Source organism: Bufo gargarizans, chromosome 1 (assembly GCF_014858855.1).
Source record: "Bufo gargarizans isolate SCDJY-AF-19 chromosome 1, ASM1485885v1, whole genome shotgun sequence".
NCBI lineage: Eukaryota > Metazoa > Chordata > Amphibia > Anura > Bufonidae > Bufo > Bufo gargarizans.
In genome coordinates, this window is record NC_058080.1 from 716,705,937 (window position 1) to 716,733,231 (window position 27,295).

At 45.1% G+C, this 27,295-nt stretch overlaps 1 protein-coding gene across 1 annotated transcript in view; it reads left to right on the forward strand.

Annotated features, from left to right (window-relative positions):
• Nucleotides 1-26,817, forward strand: part of CTIF (cap binding complex dependent translation initiation factor) — a 176,695-nt gene extending 149,878 nt beyond the window's left edge. Inside the window, 4 exon segments of the mRNA XM_044276324.1 lie at nucleotides 15,808-15,882; nucleotides 15,884-15,964; nucleotides 21,572-21,625; nucleotides 22,055-26,817. Coding sequence (XP_044132259.1) covers nucleotides 15,808-15,882; nucleotides 15,884-15,964; nucleotides 21,572-21,625; nucleotides 22,055-22,270 — 426 coding nt within the window. The 3' untranslated portion in view covers nucleotides 22,271-26,817.
• The last annotated feature ends 478 nt before the right edge of the window (nucleotides 26,818-27,295 follow it).

The window sequence follows — 27,295 nt, forward strand, 5'->3', positions numbered from 1 at the left end:
GAATTAGGAATTAGGAAATGCTGTGTATTTTAGGATGTGCCAATAATAGGACTTGTGTCTGGAGAGGAAGACGGTGGCGATGGAGTCTGCCCTGTGGCATGCATGGACATACCCACCTATGGGGGCTTCCGTCCTATCCTTTGCCAGATGCGTAAAACAATTGACCAGGAAAAATGGAAGTATCCAGCTCAGAGAGGATGAAAGAAATCTTAGCTTTATTGCGGTATAAAATGTTCGACACACAGGACAAGTTCGGTTACGCGTTTCAGACCATAAACAGATAGCGGTCCTTCCTCATGACAATGCTGTGTGCTTCAATGTAAAACAATTAGCGCAGCAGAACTTTGTGCGCCAGTGTTTGCAGACCACTTGGTACGTTCCCCAGTCGCTGAGTCACCCACTCCTTTCAAGATGATAACAAATCCAATCAGAAAGTAAAACATTCCTTTAAGAAAGACGGGTGACAAGTGGCGGATCAGACATGTTGGTTAATATCTCTCTTTAAACATGACCGTAGAGGGACATCACAATAAATCATGTGATTGTATAACCTGTATTTCCATCACTAATTTAGAGTCATGTGAGAAGAGTGATGTCACAATGTCCAAATACAATTTTTAGATTTACAGGGGTGACATCACTAATTTTGAGTCATGTAAGAGCAGTGATGTCACACTGTCAAAATACGATTTTTAGACCTACATGAGTGACATCACTGCTCAGTGGGTCTTGCAACTTCACTGCATCTGTAACCTGTATTTCACTGGAGTGACATCATTACTTTAGAGTCATGTGGCACTAGTGATGTCACACTGTCAAAATACAATTTCTGATTTAAAAGGGTGACATCACTGCTCATAGTGGGTTGTGACTTGAGTGGTGTCACACCTGTGAAATACAGGTTATAGAAGGAGAGTTTTGACTTCACTTTTCATGAGTCTTGTGACATGAGTGATGTCAAACTTTCAAAATATATATATTTTTTAATGTAAAGAAGTGGCATCTTTGTTCACAAGTCCGTTCTGTGACTTGAGTGATGTCATTCCTGTGAAACATAGGTTATGGATGGAGACTTATGACTTCATTTCTTGAGTCTCAAGTGATGTCACACGGGACAAATACAGTTTGATTTATGGAATTGTCATCAGTACTCACATTGACAGGAGTGATGTCATTGCTCCAGTGTCCAAGTCATTTGACAGGCATGATATCATCCCTGTAGCTATAACCTGTATTCCACAGAAATGACATCACTACTAATTAGTCATTTGACAGGAGTGATGTCACACTGTCCAAATACAATTTACAGGAGTGTCATTACTACTTGCAGTGGATCATGTGACGCAAGTGATGTCACGACTCTCCCAGTAGACTCTGTATTTCTCAGGAGTGACATCACTGCTCGCAGTCAGTTGCGTGATGTCACTACCCACCAAATGTTATATTTTACTGGCTTGGTATCACATTTTTGGGGGGGCAATCTTTAAAGCCACTGTCATAATATCACAGATAAATATTTTAAGACATTTTATGGTGCCATGGAAATGCTCATGTTGTGCATTTCTCGGGCTTCTGCTAGAGCTGCCCATCAAGGCATGGGTTGTGATTTGAACAGGTCTGACCTGGTCACCCGGGGGGGTGTAAAGGTCTTGTCTCCATGACACAGAATGGCAGCATTCTCAGCTATCCATGCTCGTTTTATTCCTGGGCATCTCTCCTTCAGGCTAGGAATAGCTGGCATAGTTTTCTGCCACCCGATAGCCTTTTGACACAGACAAAAATGCACGTGTGAAGAATTTGTTGTGGGTTGGGGGTATTAGAGCGGCGTTACTATGTGTTACCAGTGTCACAGCTTCTGTGTACATCCAAGCACGTAACCTGTCTGTGCACTACCGTACTGACGAGACCCTGCAGAAGTCAATGATTTGCTATAGGGAGATCTGCACATCTCAGGAGATAAATTTAAGGATGATTAGATGATGATAATCCATGGTCTACTCATGGTCCTCATCTTCTAGGGTCTGTTGGCTTCATGTGAAATTATCCAATATTTGGATATAGGGGGTCACAGTGGCTGAGTATTGGAAAGTTTGCCCCATATATTTGTTATTTAAAGAGAAATATTACTAATCTGTAAGATGCCTGAACATATGATGAGATGTCACCCAGCAGGTAGGTAAGAAGAGTGAGGAGACTGAGGATCTATCTCAATGGGACTTCTTGTGATCAGTGGTGGTCCTCGAAAAACCATTTATTACATATCGTATGTGATAAGTGTTTCTTATGGAAAAACATTTGTAAATGCATTCCTTGTGTTAAAGGGGTTGTCCACTTTGGACAATCCCTATATCTGCAAGGGTCCTACAAAAAATAAACTGACCACAGGCTGGCCCACAGCGACCAGCTGTAAGGGTTGTCTCCTCAAGGACGACCCCTTTATAAATGAGGACCCTGACTCAATGGTCCCTTTACAAACAATCCCAGCAAGGTCCTCCAGAAATGGAGCTACCCTTAAAGATTGTGTCGCTTGGCTCTTTATCATAAAGGGGGGACCCAGCGACCATATGGACAGGGATTGTCTTCATGACACTCCCTTTTTAAAGGGGTTGTGTCACAAAACATTGTCTACATTTTGTAAACCTGCTCCCCTATCTGAATACTTTTGTAATTGCATGAAATTAAAAACTTGGTATAACCACTGAGCTATTCAATAAAATGAATCTGTATAGCGCCACCTGCTGTTTGTTCTTTTCCTTACTTTTTTGTCCGTCTCGCTGAGCTGGTTGAACGTGCTCAGTTTAAATCTTCCCCAGGGATGAGCCATATCTTCTTTTAGAAGCTGTGGCAGTAACCTGGGGAGAACTGCAGTAGAAAGGACATGCCCCCTGAGATGCCAGGTTGAAGAGAACCTAGCAGAACAATTGGAGCAATGAGTGAGGATATCTCTGGATCCATGTGTGGTACGGGGATGGTTCTAGCTTTGTTAGAAAGGTATTGTCATGTACTATATGATGTCTGATTTCATTTTTTACATTAGTTATGGCATAACCCCTTTAAGGGAGCTGAAAGCAAGTAGTCAATATCCCTGCAGTGCCATGAGAGGTGACATGAAGCATTATGCAGCTCTCCTTTAAATAAATCGACTGTCCATGTAATGGAGTCATCCAGAGGTAGAGACATTCTTTGTAGCCACTATACACGTCCACCAAATGAGGGTACCACGAAGAGGTTGTTTTCCTTTAAAAGTGAGCAGAACAGGTCAAACTTTTTTATGACTCATGATAGATCGCATTGAATAATAGGAGAGTAGTAGGCTTGTTGACCTGTTTATTGGCCAAGGACTGGTGCTTGGACTTCACTTCCATTTCTTGACTCTTGGGGTAATTTCCAACTTGTTTGTCCTCACCAGCAATTGATATATTGGAATAGGCCAGGGATGTTCAACCTCCAGCCCTCCAGCTGTTGCAAAACGACAACTCTCAGCAGGCCCTAATAGCTGTAGGCTCTGCAGTCGTGCTGGGAATTGTAGTTTTGCAACAGCTTGAGGTCCGCAGGTTGGGCATCCCTGGAATAGGCCAAAGTTGACTGAGCCTCCTCTGTGCAGGATGTCCATAGCTTCCACGTGGCCACGTATTGACGAGGACGCTCACACTTGAAATTTTTACACTTTTGGGTCTGGTAAGGGGCCCCTTTCTGAAATAGAAGCCCCCTCCCGTCACTGTAGGGCCAGAGCCAGTTATCTCCTCTACAGCCTGCATTCCTTGCCTCTCTCCAGCCCTATCACGCTGTCGCTTCCTCAGGAATGTTATCTGGGATCACACACCATTTCTTTCCTCCCCTCACTTCATTATCAAGTGATTTCCACTTCTTCCAGCCTGCAGCTTCTAAACGTCTCCTCCGCTATCTCCAGCGGCTGCTCTCTGTCGCCTTCCACTCTCCTAAACTTGTTCTAAGAACAAAGTTTCCACATTAAGACTCGCACACACTTGGCAGATCCCAATTGCTTAATGCCCGGCCGTTAAACCTCTTATCAGCGGCATCTTGAGCACTTTACTGCTCTTCTTTGTATTTACGTATAGGATACGAACACCGAATTCGGCCCAAATTTTTTTAAAAACGTTGACGTTATGTTTTTCTGTTACAAGCAACGTATTGAGCACTTCCCTGTAAGAAGAGTTTTCCTCTTCAGTACTTGCCCCTCATCAGTAGAGAGCAGGATACTGGTTGGTGGGCTGAGCTGCGTGACAAACTGCCTTTGGGGGGGGGGGTACTGGTGCTCTTTGAAGAGACCCAGTGGGCGTGAGGAGACTTAAAGGGGCTTTCTGGGAATCTGATATTGATGGCCTATCCTCAGGATAGGTCATCAATATCAAACTGTTGGGGGTCCGACTCCCGGCGCCCCCACTGATCAGCTGGTTGTACATCGCTCCGTGAGCACTTGGGTATTTTTCTAGGTCAGTGACGTCATCATACATCGGTCAGGTGACTCAGCTTCCATTCAAGTGAATGGAGCTTGGCTGCAATACTAAGCACAGTCTCTATCCAGTGGACGGCTCTGTGCTTAGTAAGTTTTGAGGAGGCCGCAGTGCTCACAGCAGCACCATGACCTCCTCAAACAGCTGATCGGCGGGGATGTCGGGAGTCGGACCCCTGCCAATCTGGTATTGATGACCTATCCCGAGGATTGGCCATCAATATCAAATTCCTGGATAACCCGTTTAAATTCAAGGCAATGCTTTATGGGAAAAATATACAGATTAGCTTCTGTTAGCCAAACCAGAAAACCGAAAAGGAAGGGTAACCCATCTCTAGACACTAGGGTTCTTGCCCCTCGTCAGTATAGAGCTTGCCCTTTGTCAGTTAGTACTGGTTGAATGAGAATCAGTAGCCCCCCCCCTCCAAATTGCGTGGCTTCATATCTAACCAACCAGTGCCCTGCTCTGTACTGACGACAAGGGGCAAGAACCCCAAAACTGTCTACAGTTTACTTTTGGAAGAGTCTCTGGTTTAGAGGACATGAGCAAATTTGCATGTTTTTCCCCCATGGAGCATTGCCTGGACAAGAAGTCTCGATACATCTCTTCAATGAGAACCAGTAACAAACCACTGTAGTTTTGTTACAGTGTATCAGTCTGGAGTCCATGCTGTTTAGATCACAGAGCATTGTCTAGACTGAATACAGCAGGACTAGCCATGCACAGGTTTACTGCCTCTGAATGTAAACAGGAGTGTGTTCTCATTCACTGACAGCAAACACATATCCACATATCTTGAAAATGGTGAGGAACCGTAACCTAAAGTATATTAAAAAGTTGAGTTTTTCATTAATACTCTAAGCATAAAACAAAAAGAAAAAAAACACATTCAGGGTGGTTTCACGCACAGATTTTTTGGTTTTTGTGGCAACTTTTGATACAGTTTTCAAAGCCAAAGCCTGAAGTGGATTAAAAAAGAATGGTAAATTATAAAGGAAGGACGTTTACTTCTTCCTGCTGGATCTACTCCTGGTTTGTGCTCAAAAACTGCATCAAAATCTACCTTTTTTTTCTTTTTTTTTTTTTATATATATATATATAAAATACTGTGTGCAAAAACACAATTAAGGTCAGCCTTCTTCTGCTTATGAACCAGGTCATATCCCCAAAGCGGCAAAAGGGCTGCCACAAACCCTTGATCGACCTGATAGGGGTTGGGGTGGACAGATCTCATGGGCTGTCCACGTGTAGGCATATAGCAGATAGGTTTCCTGTTACATGACTTTTCATGTGTAGGCTGAGCTCCGAAACTCATCGGAAGAGTCTTAAGAAAACAAAAACTTAACATGTGATTGTTTTCCTATGAGAAGGCAGTAAATTATATCTTGCCAACCATAGCTAATTGTCAGATGATATTTTTCCCCTCCAGCTTGGCACGCCAGTGATGGTTATTATACTGAGCAAGGACCTGAGAACAGATCCTCCGTATGAACTAAACCAGTGGATCAGTAACTTAGAAACAAATGGATCCCCATTTCCTGTAATAGACAGTTCTTTATGCATATCTTGTATCCAGACCAATACCGGTGCCATGTCACTATTCTGAGGAATTTCTTGTGTGCCAGGCTGCCATTCATAGTCCAATCTAGAACCAATCTACCACTGCCAGTCATATGTAGTACCAGGCTACCACTGACAGTCATATGTAGTACCAGGCTACCACTGACAGTCATATGTAGTACCAGGCTACCACTGACAGTCATATGTAGTACAAGAATAGCATTCACGAGGCTACCACTGACAGTCCTATCTGGTGGCAAACAACCACTGACAGTCATATGTGGTACCAGAATAGCATTCACCAGGCTACCACTGACAGTCATATCTGGTATCAGGCCACCACTGACAGTCATATGTAGTACAAGAATAGCATTCACGAGGCTACCACTGACAGTCCTATCTGGTGGCAAACTACCACTGACAGTCATATGTGGTACCAGAATAGCATTCACCAGGCTACCACTGACAGTCATATCTGGTATCAGGCCACCACTGACAGTCATATGTAGTACAAGAATAGCATTCACAAGGCTACCACTGACAGTCCTATCTGGTACCAGGCTACCACTGACAGTCCTATCTGGTACCAGGCTACCACTGACAGACATATGTGGTACCAGAATAGCATTCACCAGGCTACCACTGACGATCATATCTGTTACCAGGCTACTGTTGAATAATATATGGTACCAGCCTACCACTGACTGTCATATCTGGTATCAGGCTACTGGTACCAGGCTAGCACTGAGTAATATCTGGTACCAGGCTACCACTGACAGTCATATCTGGTACCAGGCTACTTTTGAATAATATATGGTACCAGCCTACCACTGACATCCATATCTGGTACCAGGCTACCACTGACTGTCATATCTGGTATCAGGCTACTGGTACCAGGCTAGCACTGAGTAATATCTGGTACCAGGCTACCACTGACAGTCATATCTGGTACCAGGCTACTTTTGAATAATATATGGTACCAGCCTACCACTGACATCCATATCTGGTACCAGGCTACCACTGACTGTCATATCTGGTACCAGGCTACTGGTACCAGGCTACCACTGACTGTCATATCTGGTACCAGGCTACCACTGAGTAGCCTGGTACCAGATATGACTGTCAGTGGTAGCATTTACTTTTGAATAATATATGGTACCAGCCTACCACTGACATCCATATCTGGTACCAGGCTACTTTTGAATAATATATGGTACCAGCCTACCACTGACATCCATATCTGGTACCAGCCTACTGTTGAGTCATATCCGGTAACAGCCTATAAAACATATCTGGTACTAGGCTATTTGAACAACGGATGTTTTGTAGAAACGCTCATTCCCAAATATTGGCCTGTGTAAAAGGTTCTTGCGATCACCTGATACTCAATGAAATGTTGTTGGTTCATGGGGTAATAGTGTCTTTCGACTGGAACCTAAAATAATCAGTTCTGTGTAGATCAGCCAGTGTAAACAGGAATCTACTGTATAATTGCCGTTCCCATACAGAATAGATGATTGCTGCCTGATGATCAGGTAATTGGTTTGTTCCTGATGATCGTCTGTAACATCACTCCGTGTAGAAGGACCTTAACATTGATTGTCGTATATGGTATCGGACTAACATTGACATTCATGCCTGATGCTCTGCTACTATTCGTATCTGGTGCCAAATAAGTGTGCAAAAGCTAAAAGGGGTTTTCAAGAGGATAAGTCATCAGTTAAAAATGTTGGAAAACCCATTAATTTGTCCCTATCTCTGTCACAGATCTCTGATCGACCATACTGGTATGCGGGACCTAACACACATCTTACCTGGCGTGTTCCAAATATGATCCAAATAATTATACTCTTATATAGATCTTATAAAACACAGAATAACATGGACACATGTTTTAGTCGTGATTGTGTTGTACAGCACATCTACAGGCCATATGATGGTACTGCGGTCTAGGAGGATATAAACTTCTAGGATCACTCATGGCAGCAAAAGGACAAAGCCAACAGGTTATATTGATGATACAAGCTTCAAATGATCTGCCTTAACATTAATAAAGCCAATATTATATGATGTTTCCTTTACAACAAGCTTACTACGTCAGCCAGTCCATATAGGTGATGGCGGACCTCACAGGTGAGGTTCTAACACATTCACTTGCAGCCTGGTTTATTCTTCTATTTCTAAAAGATAAGAAAGAAACAATGGACAGCCCGGACTGGTGCGTTACATGCAGAGTATCGGACACCTCCGGAATATTCCTGTAGTCCTAAATAAATGTACTCCGCATGACGTGATGGTGACATCGGAAGACGTGACCTCATTGCCGCTCTGTACCTCACACTTAAACCAATGGGAAGCCGTTATTTCCTAGGTCGGGCTCCTGCGGTTGCAGTGTTTAATACCATTAATGACAGCCATTTAAACATTGCAGATGGAGGTGTAAAGGAACAAAGCGCTAATCCAATCAGACCCAACCTGCTTCACATGGACGCCAGATGGCCGTGCGGGGAGCACACAGCGCTCGTTCACAGTAGGAATGACATGTAAATATTTGAAGTTATTACACCGGTGTCTGGAATACTGGAGCACTGGCAGGGAGCAGAATGAGCACTCGTATTAACCCTTTGTGTACAGAGAGAGCGAGGGGTATAGCACCCAGAATGAGGGGGTCTAACGGTACGGGAGGGAATCCGGAATTCTGCAGCAGCAAAATCTACAGCGAGTGCTGCGGATTTGATGTAGAATTCATAGCATAAATGTTATTGCCAACATCACCCTCTGCGCTGCGAAGGGGAAAATCCGCAGCACGAATTGACGTGCCGCCGATTTCAAGCGATTCCATTCTATAAATTTTCTGTAAAGTTTTGCCCACTTGGCAGCTACTTTGTCCGATGCGGACTTGTGTACGCCATTCTGCCGCATATACGCCATGCGTGGCCGTCCCCATAGTCTATTGCGGTAATCTCCATTTATAATGGAAGCCGTAACGCTTTCCAAGAAAAAGGGATACCCCTACGACTGGCATGTCACTGGAACCATAGTGATGCGTGCAGCGCTAATCTTGCCAGCAGCGTCTCCGGATAGAGCCTCTGACTGCAATGTCGCAGTACCTTAGGTTGTATTCAAACTCGCACCGGAGAAGTCACAGATTCCGTCACATTTGATGCATGCAGCGCTTTTATTTTCTGCAAAACAGTAGTCGCTATGACCAGAGGCAGACTGGCTATAGACCCTACAGGGGAATTTCCCAGTGGGCTGATGCCCAGGGACCACCCAAGCCCTCCTCACGGCCGCCAGTCGGGTACATAACGATCTGGTTCTCTAAGCATTACTTTAAGGGCATCTGTCAGCAGATTTGTACCTATGACACTGGCTGACCTGTTACATGTGCACTTGGCAGCTGAAGGCATCTGTGTTGGTCCCATGTTCATATGTGCCCGCATGGCTGAGAAAAATTATGTTTTATTATATGCAAATGAGCCTCTAGGAGCAACGGGGGCGTTACCATTACACCTACAGGCTCTGCTCTCTCTGCAGTGGTAACGCCCCCGTTGCTCCTAGAGGCTCATTTGCCTATATTAAAACTTCGTATTTCTCAGCAATGCGGGCAGATATTAACATGGGACCAACACAGATGCCTTCAGCTGCCAAGCGCACATGTAACAGGTCAGCCAGTGTCATAGGGACAAATCTGCTGACAGATGCCTTTTTAATGCTGGGGTCATCCTCAGGACGGTGATGCACTTGAATACTGTGGTGAAGGCGGCAGTATATTGTGCTGCACTGTGCTATTTGGTTCTGCTGCGCAGTATTCTGCGCTGCACTACAGTATTGCAGCCCCTGCCTTCTATCATTTTGGACCTACCTACAACATGGGGCCACTTTTAGTTTTTTTTTTTTTTTTTTTTTCCTGGGCCACTTTAAATTCCCAGTCCGCCCATGGCCATGACTGAACGCCGGTTCCCAGTGGGGTCCCTCGGATGCCATTGGTGTCTGTCATGCGATGGATCTGCCATTGTGGTTAAAAGTATGTGAACAGAACCTAAAGTCATGAATATGGTGTAGGTGAGGAGCGCAGGGGTGCGAAGAAGAAGCAAGGAAGGGTCTGCAGGTTCAGTGGCTGTTCGTGGACTGTGAGGACTATAGTTGTATGCTGAGGGAAGGGCTGCTCTGGGCTTACATCACCTGCCGGTGACAGAAAACAGCCCGGGAAGAACAGGTAGCACTGGTTGATGCAGATCTGATGATGTCATCTGATGCTTCTCTGGACTGTTGCTAGGTAGTGACCATGGGAATTCAGGAGGAACCGAAAAGACTTGCCACTAGCATCAGATAACCTGACTAATGGGTCACATCAGGCTGGGGTGTTGCATAGAGTGTCTTCTGCTCTGAAGTACTCCAGACGACCATGTATTACACGTAATACTGCTGTAGTACTACATTTCACCTGTGGCTTCAGCTGCCTGCAGTGATCAACCCGTTAGGTTTGGTTCTCCATTTGGAAAGGGGTTGTCCTGGTGTGGCCATCTACGACCATGTTCCAGTTCATACATTACTCTACCGTATAATCGCAGGTCCACCTTAGATCTAATGGATCAAGTTCCAAAAGAATCCAACCTTGTGGTGGCTCCACTGAAAATGTCTTCTGTTCCTTGGGGTCCTTTTACACGTGGATATATTACCCCAGACGAGCCACGAGTTGATGGACGCTTGTTTCTAGGGCCTTGTAACTCAATGGAGGACGGACGACCCTTCAGCACAATAATTCATCCCCCATTAGGCTTGCATATTGTTGGCGGCACATCATACACAGGGCGGTGATGCGCTGCCTACAAATGTCGATCTGTGGCCCGCCCTTCCCTTGCTGCCTCGCCCTGTCAATCAAAGCAGCGAGGGAAGATCTGGCCACCGAAAAGAGCAGAGCTTGGGTGCAACAAGACCAACAGTGACGCCCTCGTTGCACCAAAGGCCTAATTTGCATATTAGAAAAAAGTATCATAACTCGGCTCAACAAAAGAAAATCAGCGTTGTAATCCGGTGAACGGTAGCTATGTGTCTATGCGAACAGTTGGATATGGAGGTCGCTGGTGATAGATCCCCTTTAAAAGGTTAGTCCTGACTGCCCATAAATTAGAAACCTGAAGTAGTTCAAGCATCCCCCGATCGCGGGACAGGGGCTGCTGTGGCGTAAGCTGCGGCATCTCTATAGGCCGGCGCTCTCAGCCAGCGGACCAAATTGTGGGTTATAAATCTGTCCCAGCAATGTGTTGAAAAGCTGATAATTACTCCAGAGCTTCTGTCTGACATGTGCTCAACATCTCCTCGCAAGAGCTTGTCTTGTTCTCCACATGTGCGCACAGTAAATCCACAAGGTGAGCCGGGGTGGCGGAGCTGGAGGCGAAGCTAGAATAACAAAAGAATCAAAGGTGGCTGAGGTATTCGATTTTTATTTATTTTTACTTATTTTTTATGTCATTTATGTATTTTTTTAAATGTATTTAGTACATACGAAATCACCACCACCAAGTATTTCTCGCTATTTCATTAGTGTACACTGGCGGACAATGGTGACACAAATCTATGGGTCTTAGGGCTCATGCACACGGCCGTATGTATTTTGCGGTCTGCAAAAAACACGGATGACATCCGTGTGCCCCTAATAGAACAGTACTATCCTTGTCCATAATACGGACAATAGTAGGACATGTTCTATTTTTTTGCGGAACGGAAATACGGACATACGGAAACGGAATGCACACGGAGTAACTTCCTTTTTTTTTTTTTTTTAATGAATGGTTCCGTATACGGTCCACCCAAAAAACAGAAAGAAAATAAGTTTGTGTGCATGAGCCCTTAAGATGAGTGCCGGAACGTAGAGTCCGTGTGGTCTGTAATGTGGGCGTTCCTGCCGCTGTGAAGAAGTCCTGACAGAGGGGGAAATATGGCATTAACTTTCCTCTTTTCCAGTCCAAATCGGGACCATAACGAGTGCCATAAATGAGCCAGTCTGCGCTCCGGCTGATGGACCGTACATGAGGAACAGACTATAATTTTGGCGATCCTTTGTTCTTCAGCTCTGGGGTATAATACAGGATGTAACTGGGGATCGGCGCTGTAATGTCCTATATGTACACAGTGACTTCTCCAGATCTATATACAAATTATCATCCTGTATAAACTGTAATATGAGGTGAACGCCGCCTGTTAGATTTGCCTCTATTCAGTTGTCTGTCATTTACATTAATTTGTAAAGAAACCTGATATCAGGCAGTTAGATTTTTATCCATTAATAAATTCTGAATGTTTAAGAACAGCTTAACGTCACAAATTGTATTCTTATACAGTCAAGCATTATGACCATGGCTCGCTGCCATTTTTTGATAATGATTTGGCCACTTAGGGACTTTTCTCGAAGACGTCTCAGGACCATTTGTGGTTTTAAATCCTGTGAGTTATTCAGCTCTTGATTTTTTATTTTTATCTGACAGGTTTTGATAACTCCACTTCTTTAAAAAAAAATTCCGGCAACTTCTTTGATTTGAGTGAAATGATCAGATAGTTTAATGCTCCGATGATGGGAGTGATAAGACAGTAGAAGGCGGAATAAAAAATACCACTGTGGGTCTTATCTTCTGAGATAAGCAAATGTATTTTGTGTGACAAATTTGTTTAAAGGGGTTGTGCACTTATTTCCAGACCTCTGACTGGCGGGACCCTCGTTGGTGATCATACTGGCAATAGGTCCCTGCACGTTCGCTCCCCAGCATCCGCTGCTTGTTTCAAGCCCCTCTGTATGTAAACTTCAGGTTTGACGCCGCTGCAGCCAGTCGTTGGCCACAGCAGTCATCAGCTCTCCTTTTGACATGACGCAAGGGGAGCAGTGGCCAGTGATTGGCGGCTGCAGCATCAAACAGGAAGTTTACATAGAGAGGCCTGAGACAAAGAGTGGAGGACAGGGAGCGAACGAGCTGGGGATCAGGTAAGAATGATCACCACCATGGGTCCCTCTAGTCTGTGAGGTCTAGAAATTAGTGCACAACCCCTTTTAAGGGCCCTTTTATACGAGCTGCCGATAATTGCTCCGCTTAAGCGGTTGGCTCATCTCAGATATCTATGGCATATCACTAGAATATGCCGTTAACGTCAGATAGGTGCAGGTCCCACTCCTATCTCCACAATGCCCCCCTCACAAACTGAAGTAGAGAACACTGCGCATGCACGGCATCCTCTCCATTTGCTGTTGTGGGAGTTCTCAAAATAGAGCGCGCGCTCAGGTATTTTTGCAGGTCCCATAGCGGCAAATTTGAGAGTACACCACACATGCATTACAACCTCTCCATTCACCACTATGGAACTGCCAGAAAAAGCCGAGCCTAACCTTTTTTGGGAACTCCCAGCGGTAAACGGAGGGTGGCCATGCTAGTGCGTTGTGCTCTCCTTTAGTTTGGGGGGCTTGTTCTGAAGATAGGTGCAGGTCCCAGAGGTAGCACCCGCGTCTATCTGACATCGATGGCATATCCTAGCGCTGCAACCTCCGCTCTAGTTTCTGCTGTACGCGGAACTGCTCCCCAGCCCCATTCTAGTAAATGAGGCCATCCTGCAGTTCCCTGCAAAACCTGTGGTCAGACCCCAGCAGAACCCATCACATTTGTGTGACGGGAATAACCCTTTAAATACCACCATACAACTGTAAAAGTTCTCTATAATGCCTGTATACTTATATACGGTGCCCATTTGGCATGAACTGGATGTAAAATATGACCTTGCTTCATTATGCCTAGTACCATATAGCTTCATAAATACAGTAGCCAGTTAGTAGTACTTCATAATGCCTTATTGCGGTTTTCTGGGACTGTAATGTTGATGACGTATCCATCATCAGTATCAAATCAGTGGGGGGTCAACCCTCGGCATCTCCACGATCAGGCACGGAAACAGCACAGCTCCATTTAGTGGTCAGTGGCCATGAATGGTACTGCAATGGTGCTCTCATTCACTTGAGCGCTATGGAACCAGTACAAGTACCTGCACTACCAGTTTCAAGAGCAGCCACTGAGCGGTGCCTGTGTGCAACCTCCGACAGCGGCAAAGGGTCCCTTTTAAGAAATATTTGTGACACCAGTTGCAGTGAAGCAACAACGGGACCAAGTCCCTTTAAGAAATGGTGTTGGTGGTGGTGCCAAGGTGTAGGAATGGCCGAGTGGTATAGGGTGGCCTACAGTGTCCCTTACTGTTTTGTATGTGTCCCGGTGTTCCTACCTGGATACACTGGACCCCAGGCGTTGTCTTCCGAAGTTCCGAAGCAGCAAATAAGGAGGGTAGTTAACTTGGGGATGAAGAATAAATTAAGTCCAGACCTTGTGATGAAGTTCAATAACGGCTTTACTTGGCATAAACATTTCTCCAAACGGGTTACAGACTTTGTCTTGGATCCAGCAGGCTTTAGCATTAAAACTCTGCCAGGCAAACTCGTCTTTGCTACATCTGTTGCTCTCTGGCTCTGCTGTACTAACAGGGTAGCTGTATAACTTAGCTCTTCTGGATGCTGCAACTTCTCTCGGTAGTCTGTCTCTTAAGTAGTACCAGTGAACTCTACTTCCTGGCTTCTGAGGCTTCAGGCTGTGGCCTCCATATCCAGCAGAGCTGAAGGTGCTCTAGCTGGCTTAGACAGGGCACGTCCAGCAGGGATATGCTCCTGCACAACCTCCCTTAGCAGGGGGTAAGCTGAAACTAACTCTAACTAGAACTCCACCCTTCCTGCAGCAAGTGGGGCTCGCCCATCACACCACAGAGGGTGGGTTAGAATGGAAAAGAAGGTTCCACTCTATGTAACTATAGCTCTGCCTTGTTTGCTGCCACCTGCTGGTGAACCAGGCACATTTCACATGAACATAACAGTTACATTAGAAATAGGGAATGCACAGTGTTTGGACCTGGAATAAATACAAAGGATGACATGAGGTTAACCAATAAAGACAGTAGCGAGTTGCCAAGGTGGGAATGCCACTCGGGGGCGTTACAAGTGTAGTTTGGGAAAAGCAACCACTGAGGCGTGAATGTACAGAGGTTTTAGGCAGAGTCCTTCTTCGCTCTTCCCATTCACTATGCCGAGCATGCATGTGTACGGGAGGATCCGGATCAACCAACTATTTTCTGTGTTGTATATTGCCAGATATAGCATTCTACCGGATTCGTCAGGAATTTTTCCAGACTTATACCGCCAGCATATGTCAAGTTATGGCCATACTGTGACCTGAGTCACCCATGGGCCACAGTGTGCGTCAGGATACTTTTTTTGGTGGTGGCCCACAGCCTGGCACTTTTTTTTTTTTTTATATACACCATCCAGACGAGGTTGAAGGACATTTTTGGTCCTGTCCTTACGTTGGACGTATGGAGCGTTCCTATGTAAATGTAAGACGTGATGTACCCGAGTAATAACCTATAGATGGTGCTTTTCTCTTGTCTCTCAGTATTGCATCTTGCCTATAGCAACCCAAAAATTGAGGAACTCGACCCCGTCTGTTTGCCGCTGTGTATTTTGCCATCACCAGATGTGAAGCAATAGGTTTCAGCCGAGAAACGGACAAACCGCCTCCACCTTGTAATAGACGGCGGTGACCGTGCTTGGGGTTTACTGGTTTCCTCTTCTATGTCGCGTCTGTCTGTCGGGTTCCTGTTACTCTGCTGTTTGAGCACACGTTTCCTCTTTTGTTGTCTCGTGGCCCCGACTCTTGTGGTTAATTTCTTCTGACTTTTTTGTGTTTTGCAGAAAGATTTCTCCGTACGAGAAGAGCTGCACATGTCTGATGTGGAGAGCTGGTTGGGATTCATCACCTTCCTCTGCTGAAGTTTTCGGCACCATGAGGAGTAATATGGGCGAGCCTTTCCGAGTCCTTGTGTGCCCCATCTATACCTGCCTTAGGGAGGTAATGGCTGCTGACCTGCCCAGTGAACATAATGCCACATACTGCCCATCTGCTGGGAACTTATAGAAACGTAAAGGGGTTGTCCACTCCTTTGCTATTGATGCCCTATCCTCAGGATGGTTCATCAGTATCAGATCGGCAGCCCTCACCCCTTGCCAATCAGATGTTTCATAGTAGCTACGTCACCAGAACTACAGCGCCATCCTTTCTATAGTGGTCAGAGCTGGTTACTTGCACTGGTGAATAGAAGCACTGCCGCAGGTACAAGCTCCGTCCACTGCACAATGGCGCTACTCTGAAACAGACGATTGTTGGGGGTGCGGGATGTTGGACCCCTGCCCATCAGATATTGATGGCCTGTCCTGAGTAAAGAAGCGGAGACCCCCCCTTAAAGGGTTATGCAGCATTGCATGGCCGACTTGCGGTGGTGATCATACTTACCTGCTCTAAGCTGCACGCCTGCCCTCGCTTCATCTCCCATGGTGCGCTGATATCAGTCAACGTCCTGTTGACGAGGGGAACGTTACTGCTGCAGCCAATCACTAGACGCAGCGGTGACCAGCTCCCCTTGCATCATGTGACCATCTGTTGTGACGCAAAAGGGAACAGGTCACCACTGCGGCCAGCAGTTGGCTGCTGCTGTCACCTATCCCAGAGTAAGACCGAACCCAGCGATGGGGACCCTGGTAAGTGTGATCACCACCGTGAGGTCTGATATAATGATGAAGAGCCCCTTTAACCCCATAAAACATCAAAAATATAAGGCTGACATCAAGGCAGAGCACAAAAGACAACAGAAACAATTGGCCAAATTCTTGCAGAAACACTGCCACTCTTGTCGATGGCTGTAATTGGTATTGCAGCTCAGCTCCAATCAGATAAATACTGGACACATCCCACGGACAGGGTTGTATTTTCCCGCTACTTTTGCAACCTGTGTCTTCAACGTAATGAGTCACTTGTCATCTCGCCATTACAATCCACCCATTACTGCAATGAAGACAAAGCACAAGGAGGAGGTAGACTCTGTGCAATAGTGATGGAGTACAGCGCCACCTACTGCAGGAAGTTGCATGAACAATACATGTATTTAACCGTTTTGTGTTACTGGTGCCGTTTTTTATTTTTATTTTGCTTTTTACTATTTTTTACTATATATGGCAACCCTAAGGTGTAAGAAATTAGCCTAGTAATGTCCTGTAATCAGTTTTTATCATCATTTGCTCCCTTGAAATACCGTTATATAGTGGCAAGATAATCCTGCCATATGCACCTAAAACCCGTATGTTACTATCATACACTGCTAGATGACCTTGAATGGGTTTAGTTTAGGAGCCTGCACATATTCCTGGATTGCCGTCTCGTAAAACCACCAGTGTGACCAGGGCACATTGGTGACGCCAGCGGTTTGTCGTACATTGTACACCCCCAACCCGTGATTCCTTTGTTCAGACGTAGTCTCTGCATAAGCCGTTTTGCAGAGATTTTGCTCGGTGCAGAGGTGTCCTCCGGGACCTGGCACAGATCAGTCACTCTCCTCCCCCCCCCTGGAGGCTTCAGGCCTGTCTTGGAGGGGTCCCAAGTGCTAAGCGTTTTCTGGAATACATTTGGAAAAGTGATTAAACGTGTAATCGACCATAGATGTTTACAGCGTAACACGCACAACGCACACATTTACACTGAGGCTCAAGCAATCACTATATATACCGTGTATATCATGATATACTGCCACCCTGTGAGCTCCGTATGCAGCCGGAGGGGGGATTGTATAGTGATAAGTTATGGAATTGTGTAATACATTTAGTGGATCAGTACTTCACCAGTTCTGGCTTTACTGCTTGCAGTGACTGAATTGAAACATTCCTTTTGAACTCTGTGCCGGTCATGTCACTGGAGCACGTGGCTTATTACAAGACAGGACTCTGATCACTGAGCCAAGAGCTGCAGTCACAAACGGCTAGCTGCTATTAGAAACAGTCAGCAAGCTGGTCACCAGTCACTCCCCTCCTTTCTAATGGCTTAGCCGAGCTCCTATAATCTAGTAATTCATCTTTTTTTTTTTTTTTTTTTACTATACAGTGATTAGTGAAAAGTCAACTCTTCCCAGAATGCAAGATACCAATGTAATGTCTCAGACATTGGATACGCAAAATGCTAGTTTATTTGAGCTCTAAAGCCTGCAGAATTATGAGTGAAGCTCTGGTATATAATGCAGGATGTAACTCAGGATCAGTAAAAGTAAAGTATGTACATAGTGACTCCACCAGCAGATCAGTGAGTGCAGCTCTGCAGTATAATACAGAATATAAATCGGGATAAGTAATGTATGTGCACAGTGACTTCACCAGCAGAATAGTGAGTGCAGCTCTGGAGTATAATACAGGATGTAACTCAGGATCAGTACAGGATAAGTAATGTATGTACACAGTGACTGCACCAGCAGAATAGTGAGTGCAGCTCTGGAGTATAATACAGAATATAACTCGGGGTCAGTACAGGATAAGTAATGTAATGTATGTACACAATGACTCCACCAGCAGAATAGTGAGTACAGCTCTCGAGTATAATACAGAATATAACTCAGGATTAATACAGGATAAGTAATGTAATGTATGTGCACAGTGACTCCACCCAGCAGAATAGTGAGTGCAGCTCTGCAGTATAATGCAGAATATAAATCAGGATCAGTAAAGGATAAGTAATGTATGTACACTGTGACTCCACCAGCAGACTAGTGAGTGCAGCTCTGGAGTATAATACAGGCTGTAACTCAGGGTCAGTACAGGATAAGTAATGTATGTACACAGTGACTCCGCTAGCAGAATAGTGAGTGCAGCTCTCGAGTATAATACAGAATATAACTCGGGATCAGTACAGGATAAGTAATGTATGTACACAGTGACTCCACCAGCAGAATAGTGAGTGCAGCTCTGGAGTATAATACAGGATGTAACTCAGGATCAGTACAGGATAAGTAATGTATGTACACAGTGACTCCACCAGCAGAACAGTGAGTGCAGCTCTGGAGTATAATACAGAATATAACTCGGGATCAGTACAGGATAAGTAATGTATGTACACAGTGACTCCACCAGCAGAAAAGTGAGTGCAGCTCTGGAGTATAATACAGGCTGTAATGTATCTACATTTTATTCTATATGTCAGCTGCTATGGACGGACACATTAACTCTGAGAATTTATCTCCTGATGAATAGTAGGATGGTGACATATTTGTGTAAGATTTTGTACACGTATGTTGTTACTAGAACATGTATGATGGCAGTAGTTGATCTTTGCTCAGCCCCTTCATCTGTCACTAGTCGTTACTGAGTGACGTTAATGAAACTGGGCCCGGGGCATTGTCTGTGTGTGTGGAGCCAGACCTCTGCAGATCTCTTTCATCCTCCCATCCATCTAAATAAGTCAGGCGCTTGTGCAGTGTCTCCTTACCGTCTGCAGAATTGTTAGACACAGTTTAGAACACAGATCCTGGATACCGTGGCCTCGGCGGCACATTGAGGACTCTTTTAGGATGACCCTTACTTTATTCTTTTTCTTTCCACTTGACTCGGGGCAGAGTTTTCCGTCTTGCTTTCTTTCTGGCACCGGCTTGGAGTGTAGTCCAAGTCTAGAGAGCGTGTACACGAATGATCTCTATCATGTGCTTATCACACCAGCCGCAGTAATTACCTGCCGCTGCAAGTGTGTGTACAGTGCAAACCCTTTTCTATACGGCCCATTTGAGGTAATAATAAGGGTGGTCCATCCTCAAGCCGGTGCAGAGAACCATTGCCGGGAGGAGCCCTTGAGTACCACAGTCATGCACTGAAACCATCAGGCACCCACTTATTTCCATGGGCTCCTCGTCATTGAAGATGACTGTTCCACGTGAGGGAAACTTTACCAACGATCTGCTCCAGTAGATGATGCCACAGCTCCCCTCCTCCCCCTCCCTGCACAGTGACCACCCCAAAGGTCACAGAGCATGCCCACAATACTCTCACATATACGTGAATCATCTCAAGACTACAGATAACTAGACCATGTGGCAAATCTTTGATTCAGAGCAGATCGGGCAAGATGGCCGCCCTCATAATCCTGAACAGAAAATAGATAAAAAAAAGTACCATCAGAAATAAATAAAACTGATTACAAAGATAGAGTATTAATTAATATTTGGTTTTATTACTATATATATATATATGTATGTGTTGTGGTGATCCATTCCCTTTAAGTGTTGACATTATCACAGGATGATGTGTCTTCAGAAAAGAAGGCCTGACGAAGACCATGTAAGGCTACTTTCACACTCGCGTTTGGTGCGGATCCGTTCAGATAATACAACCGTCTGCATCCGTTCAGAACGGATCCGTTTGTATTATCTTTAACATAGCCAAGACGGTTGTGTCATAGAAAACAGATCCGTCCCCATTGACTTACATTGCGTGCCAGGACGGATCCGTTTGGCTCAGTTTCGTCAGACGGACACTAAAATGCTGCAAGCAGCGTTCTGGTGTCCGCCTCCAGAGCGGAATGGAGACTGATCGGAGGCAAACCGATGAATTCTGAGCGGATCCTTTTCCATTCAGAATGCATTAGTGGCAAAACTGATCCGTTTTTGACCGCTTCTGGGAGCCCTGAACGGACCTCACAAACGGAAAGCCAAAACGCGAGTGTGAAAGTAGCCTAAGCTTGGGGCCCATTTACATAGGTAGATTACCAGACCAATTATCAGAAATGAATGCTTGATCCAAATAATTGACCCTTTATAAATGTGCTGCCGATCACCCAACAAACAATGAACCTGCATGGGGATGAATGATCACATTAGCAATCATTAATTCCTTTGAATAGGGGAAGATTGCTGCCTGTCAATGCAGCTTAAATGGGTTTTCCGAGACTTTTATACTAATGACCTATCCTCTGGATAGGGTTATCAGTATCTGATCGGTGAGAGTCCGACACTCTTGACCCTCTCCGATCAGCTGTTGGAGAAGGTACTAGCTCTAGCTCCAGTGCCTTTTCAAACATCTGATCGGCGGAGGTCCCAGGTGTCAGACCCCCACTGATCAGATACTGATGACCTATCCTGAGGCCAGGTCATCAGTATAAAAGTCTCGGAAAGCCCCTTTAAACAAGTGGGCAATGATCAGGAAAAAAAACGTTTGTTCCCAGTTATTGGTCTTCCCATATTAATGGACCCTTAGATTAGACGGTGAGAAGGTGTGCCAAATTGATCCAATTGTCTCAGGCTGGATAATAAATTTGTATCTTTAGATGCTTTTGTCTAACTTTACACCACTACTGGTTGGCCAGGCCCCTTGTCAAGCGAGGCACAAATGTCTTTAAAATTTTGGTGCAAATTAAACCAGAATTCTGGCGCATTTATGTGGTAATCTTCCCAGCAATGGGGGAAGCCCATTCTATTCAATCCAGTCACATCTAGAGCCCAAATCATTCCTGAAGCGGCAGTGTCCTGTGATTTTCTTGTTGTACAGACCGATCCTCCAGAAGCCTGTATGCCTAATGCAATGTACTGTCCAGTTTGATGCTTCTCGGCTTTATTTCTGCGTAGTTTTACCAGTTTGTTACTTTTTTTCCCCGCAGCTGTTACAGTCGTACGACGTGAAGGAGGATGCGGTTCTTTGTTGTTCCATGGAGGTGAGACTTTTGGATCTTCTGACAATCACACATCATCCATCCACCCTAGTGCATAATTATAATGATGATTCCCCATCAAGTCATAGTGATTGGAGGGGCTTTCGAGCATTGCCCTTGCAGCTTAGGTCCTTCCAATGGAAGCAGTGATAAATCGGAGGTGGCACCATAAGTTGTACATTGACTTCTGAGTGACACCCAGGGTTTGTAGCTGTAGGATATGTGATAGTCTCTGACACCTGTGGTTGAGACTCTGTCACTGCCTTGACCTCTCACTAACACATAGGGCAATTATCTATGTCAGTCTGTCACCCAAGTCATCTCCCCCAGTCAGTCTGTGTCTCGCATTCATGCACCAGCTGAGCCGGAGACACGGGCGTCTGAGACGGTGGCCATTTAACATGCGACTTGTAACCTCTGCTCTGTTGACAGCTGCACAGCACTGGACGTCTGCTGGAGGAACAGCTGCCTGAGATGATGACGGAGCTGCTGGCCGCCGCACGGGACAAGATGCTGTGTCCCACCGAGTCCATGCTGACCAGGTCTCTCTTGCTAGAGGTGATTGAGCTTCACGCCAACAGCTGGAACCCCCTGACCCCAAGCATCACCCAGTACTACAACAAGACTATCCAGAAACTTACAGGTTGACATGAGAGCGTAAAAGGGGGCAACAGCCAACAGGACACGATCCCTAGGGTAGGGGGAAGTTCCGCCACCCTGGCGTAAACCAGGATGTACTAACTGGACTTGCCAACCTTTCTACGAAGATGATGAAGGAAGAACACGTGTTAATAAATCAAACAGCATGCTTAAGAACTCATTCAGCAAAGGGGGGGAAGCTGCCTTCTTTTTCAGTCCAGTACCCTGCTCTACAACGCCTCCTCCATTGTCTCGTTACCATATTGTATGAGCCGCAAGGCACGCACCGAGACTCTGTCACTGTGGGTGCAGTAGAGACCTGTATTGTGTGAGGCCGACTGGCCGCTATTGTTTACACAGCATATTGAGGGCTTTTACAGGCCAACTGGCAGGAGGTGGGTCTGGGCAGATGTCTCAGGAGAGCAAAGAGGGCACGGTCAAAGGCGACATTGATTGGTGACCTCTTCTTTGTCAACGTGTGGAGCTTGGGGGGGTCGCGTGTTTGGAGCCACAGTAGGCATATGTATTAGAGAGCTGCACAGGTTGAGATTTCATTTTGCACTCTATGGTTTTCTTTCGAATAATTATTATAATTTTTTTTCCATTTTAAGGTTGATGTAGGACAAAACAAAAAATCCTGCAACCATCATCCTAGTGACGGAAATGGTTTTGCCTATCCGTTGGGATGATAATGCACGGATTTGGTGACTTGGGGGGAGGGAATAGGAATAAATACTAAGCAACCCAGTTCATTGGGCAGGGACCAAAAGGGGGTCCCTAATAAATTGCTGTGCAATATGTAGTAAATGTTTTGTATCTGGCTGCAAAAGGGTTGTCCTGAAATGCGTCAGTCATCATGATCAGTCCAAGACACATCTGAAGAGCTAGGAAATGTCCCAGAGGATGTAAGGAGGGCTTCTTTATCCATATTCACATGCTTTTCATTGTCCTCCTGCATTTATGTAAGAGTGTGGCTTTCTTCTGCGCTTTTCAGCCAGGTTTCGATAGCCTTGGTTTTGCTCTTCTGCAGGTGGCGGTGCAAAAACAGTGGTAGTACTTTTCTGATGAAGGTGAGATGATGGGTTTGGATCCTGGACCCGAAATGTGTGATGCCATTGATATTTCACTATTTATTAAGGTGTATGGGAAATATTTGGGCACTGTGCTGTGGTATATATGTAGCATTCATGCCGCTACTTGCAGATGCTCATGTCACCCTGAAGCACTATGACATCACACGAAGATATTATCTACATTGAACATAATTGTCTCAGAATGCGCTGAAGGCCGCCCCTTTAAAAAGAGACAGATACGTGTATTTTATTTATTTAGAGCTTATTTCAACTGTATATTTCATAGGTAATTTTTATGTGCTTTGACATTTCTGACACTAGGGGCGATGTTCTATAAAAGTTAAACCCATATGTTCTACCATGACCACCCCTAGCGTCGAGAGTGGTCCTCCTGTCCAATTGCTGTGTGTTTCCAGGCATTTGCTCATTGGTGGATTTTACATCACCAAAGTCACGTGTGAAGGCTTTTTGTTCATTTTTATATGACATTTCTTGATTCAAGATAAACTCCGCCTTCTCAATGACATCACAAGTGTGCGAGCAGACAGTTCCACTTGTGTGATGTCACATGGGTGGACGGAGGCAGTATGGCCACGGACCAGTGTGAAAATATGTTTTTAATACAGATCGGAGTTATCGAACCTAATATCCCATTCCGGGCAGGTTCAACAGCTATTATTGTAAGGTAATGCAGCGTCAGTTTGAGCAGTAGCAAACGATGGGTCATATTTGACTGATAAGCAACTTAAATCACTAATGTCCAGGAGCACTTGATCACTGGCTGGCTCTGTGGCGCTAATGTCGCATCTACCACTTGGACCCTGGTGTCCAGTGACGAGGTCAGTGTACAAGATTGTAGTGCAGTGAGATAGCCTATGTAGCATGCTATAGTTTTTAAGCTGTACAAACAGTAGGCAAACAAAGAACGTCAGAGGGCATGCCAACTGTTCAGTATTTCCATGGGCTTAGAACATGTCGCCCAATATCGCCACAAGTGGTTCCAATGGGCAAATATTCATTATCTGGCATATTGGAGATTATGATGGGAAGATTGTATTGACTCTTTAGTCATTTGGGACGACATTCAGAACTCTAGGTTCAAGGAGGCAAATAATTGAGTCCTTTCTAATTTGCCCACTTGAATGACTGGTCAGACTGAGTATCATTGTAGCTACACTACAGATAAGGATCACCCATTGAATAGTTTATAAAAAGAAGACCGCTATATTGTGAGGCACCTTTACAGTTATCAACAACCTAGAGGTGGTTGGTCTTGTCTTTCAGGGCTTGGACTTTAGGCAGGGTACTGGCTCTTCTTAAAAAGACCAGCCGTGTATGGAGACGTATTGGCAATGCTCTATGGGAACATAATATCCAAAGAGGTATCTCCCAGTGGAAGGGAACCATCTCACAATCCCCACTTTTTAATAAGCCTTGGGACATGACAAGAAAAAATTGCTAAGCCAAATAGACAGCTGTATCGGGGTGCTTGCCCCTCATATGTACGGAGTAGGATTCTGGCTGTCTGGGTGCAGTGCCTTAGATGAAGCTTAAGCAGGTTGCTGGGTCTCCTTGAAGAGATCATCTGTGTATTGGCAATGCTCCATGGAAAAATAATATCCAAAGAGGTATCTCCCAAAAAAAGAGAACCATCTCGCTAGCGTAACCTTTTAGAAGTGGCTCCCTCCGACATTTTAACAAGCCTTGGGACATGACAAGGGAAAATAGCCAAGCCAAATGTCCATCCGTAGACAGCTACTTCATGGTGTTTGCCGCTCATCAATATGAAATAAGATTCTGGCTGGCTGGCTAACTAAACATTCTTCTCTGTCCTCATTTTATCTCTAAAGATTGCCTTTTCTTGGTCTCAAAACTTGAGACCATTGTGTTTTTCAGCAAAAGTAAAAATCTCCTGAACTGGATGGTTCTACACCTGAGTTGGTAAAACTTCATTCCTCCTCTATATTTTCTATATGGGGGGGGGGGGAATGGCATCCCTCACCAATGGGTCCTCAGAATGGTTGTCGACTGTTGGTTTTCGGATAGTACCAATGGCCCGATTGCTTTAGAAGCATATAAGACCTTCCTAAGACAGTCTTCTCTTGGTCTCAAAATGTTAAACCATCAGAAAAACATCTAAATATTTAGCAACTCTTCCACCTGGGCTGGTCAGGCTCCGATCCCTATTCCTTCTGTGTGAGGGAAAGGAAATAGCAGTCTTATGAGGCCTCATCAAATAGTCTTCAGTTGTCAACAATCGGTTGTGTTATGGTACTTTCTTCAGTTGATGGCATAGAGGCATATATGACCACACATAGCCAAGGAAAACAAACCTAAGACTGGTTACATGCCAAAAACTCCAACATGGATCCCAATTTCTCTGTAGCCAGTTGGTCTGAACGCAAAAACATGACCAATTTTTGGCGTAAAATCTGGAAAAACAGACATACTGTAGGTTGTTGGCCAAAATATACGAATGTGACTGTCCATCTTAAGTCGTGACAATTCTTGCCTACAGAGAAGTCCATCTACTCTTGTGTTGTATTGTGGAGCAGCAAGACGCAAGTCTCTCGATTTTAGTTTTTAGTCTGTTGTCTGACCTAGAAGAGTCGTTTTTATTTTTTTTTATTTTTTTATTTTTTTTTATTTTTTTAAGCTATCAAATGTAGTAGGTGGCTGCTGGTGTATCGGCACTGAAGAATAGCAGGTCAGAGTTTCACTTCCTGGAGGTCAGTGGAGGAAATGATGTCACTGTTTGGCCATTTCCTTATTTACTTTCTCTATAGACCCTCGACTTAGTAGATCATTCCTGGAGCTTATTAAATGTTGAATTCCAAAGACGAGAGGGGAAAGGCAGGGTAGTTTCCTGTTCTCTGCTCATCCTGCAGTCAGAGGGAGTACAAGGAAATTTGGCTTGACGTCCCAAGTCTCCCATCAAAGCGCATCAGGATGAACGTCTTGCATTCTTGGCCCATGCATTAATGTTTTAAGTGTTGGTGCTTGGAATGTGGTTTTTTACTTTTAAGGATACGTGTCGGACTGAAATATTTTATCTCTCGTTTTCGTGCTTGCTTATGAGAAATGGCTGATGCAGAGCACATGTAGATGATCTATACCTCAGATAGCGTAAGACTGATATCAGCAGCAACTTTTGAGCACCAGAAGTGTGCCTGGACAGGGAAACGTTATTCTTCAGAAAAGTTTGCACTCCTAAGGTTTAAAAGGGTTTTCCAAGATTTTCATACTGATGACTTATCCTCTGGTTGGTGAGGGTCTGACACCCGGGACCCCCGCCGATCAGCTGTTTGAGAAGGCACCGGCGCTCCTGTGAGCTCTGCTGCCTTCTCCCTGCTTACCATGCACTGCGCCATACATTGTATAGCGCCTGTGCTTGGTATCTCGCTAAGCCCCATTTACTTCAGTGGGGCTGAGCTGCGCCTAGGCCACATGACCGATGAACCTTGCGTCACTGGCCTAGGAAAAGCTGTGAGAAGGCGTCAACACTACGACAAGGTCCACTGCCTTCTCAAACAGCTGATAGGCGGGGGTCCTAGGTGTCGGACCCCCAACGATCCGATACTGATGACCTATCCAGAGTATAGGTTATCAGTATGAAAATTGGGTTTTCCCATAGTGAACCTTTATTACCTGTCCACAGGATAATAGGGAAGGTAATATGGCATATTTTGATTGATCATACCATGTTCTGGAGGCCTTGTCTCCTGGAGCACCATTGGTATACTTGAAGAGCAACTCCAGTTGTAGTTGATGTCATAAGTTCGTTTTGCAGTGAGACTTTATTAAATGTTCTTAAATAAATGTAGAAATTGACTACCAAGAAGGAATATGAACGTGTTTTTTTTTATTGTCTGTATCGTCATATGAGCTTTTTTTTCCTGTGCTTACTGCAGCACCCTGCTGAGTACTGCACTGTGAGCTGTCCGGAGCTGTGGGGAGAGGG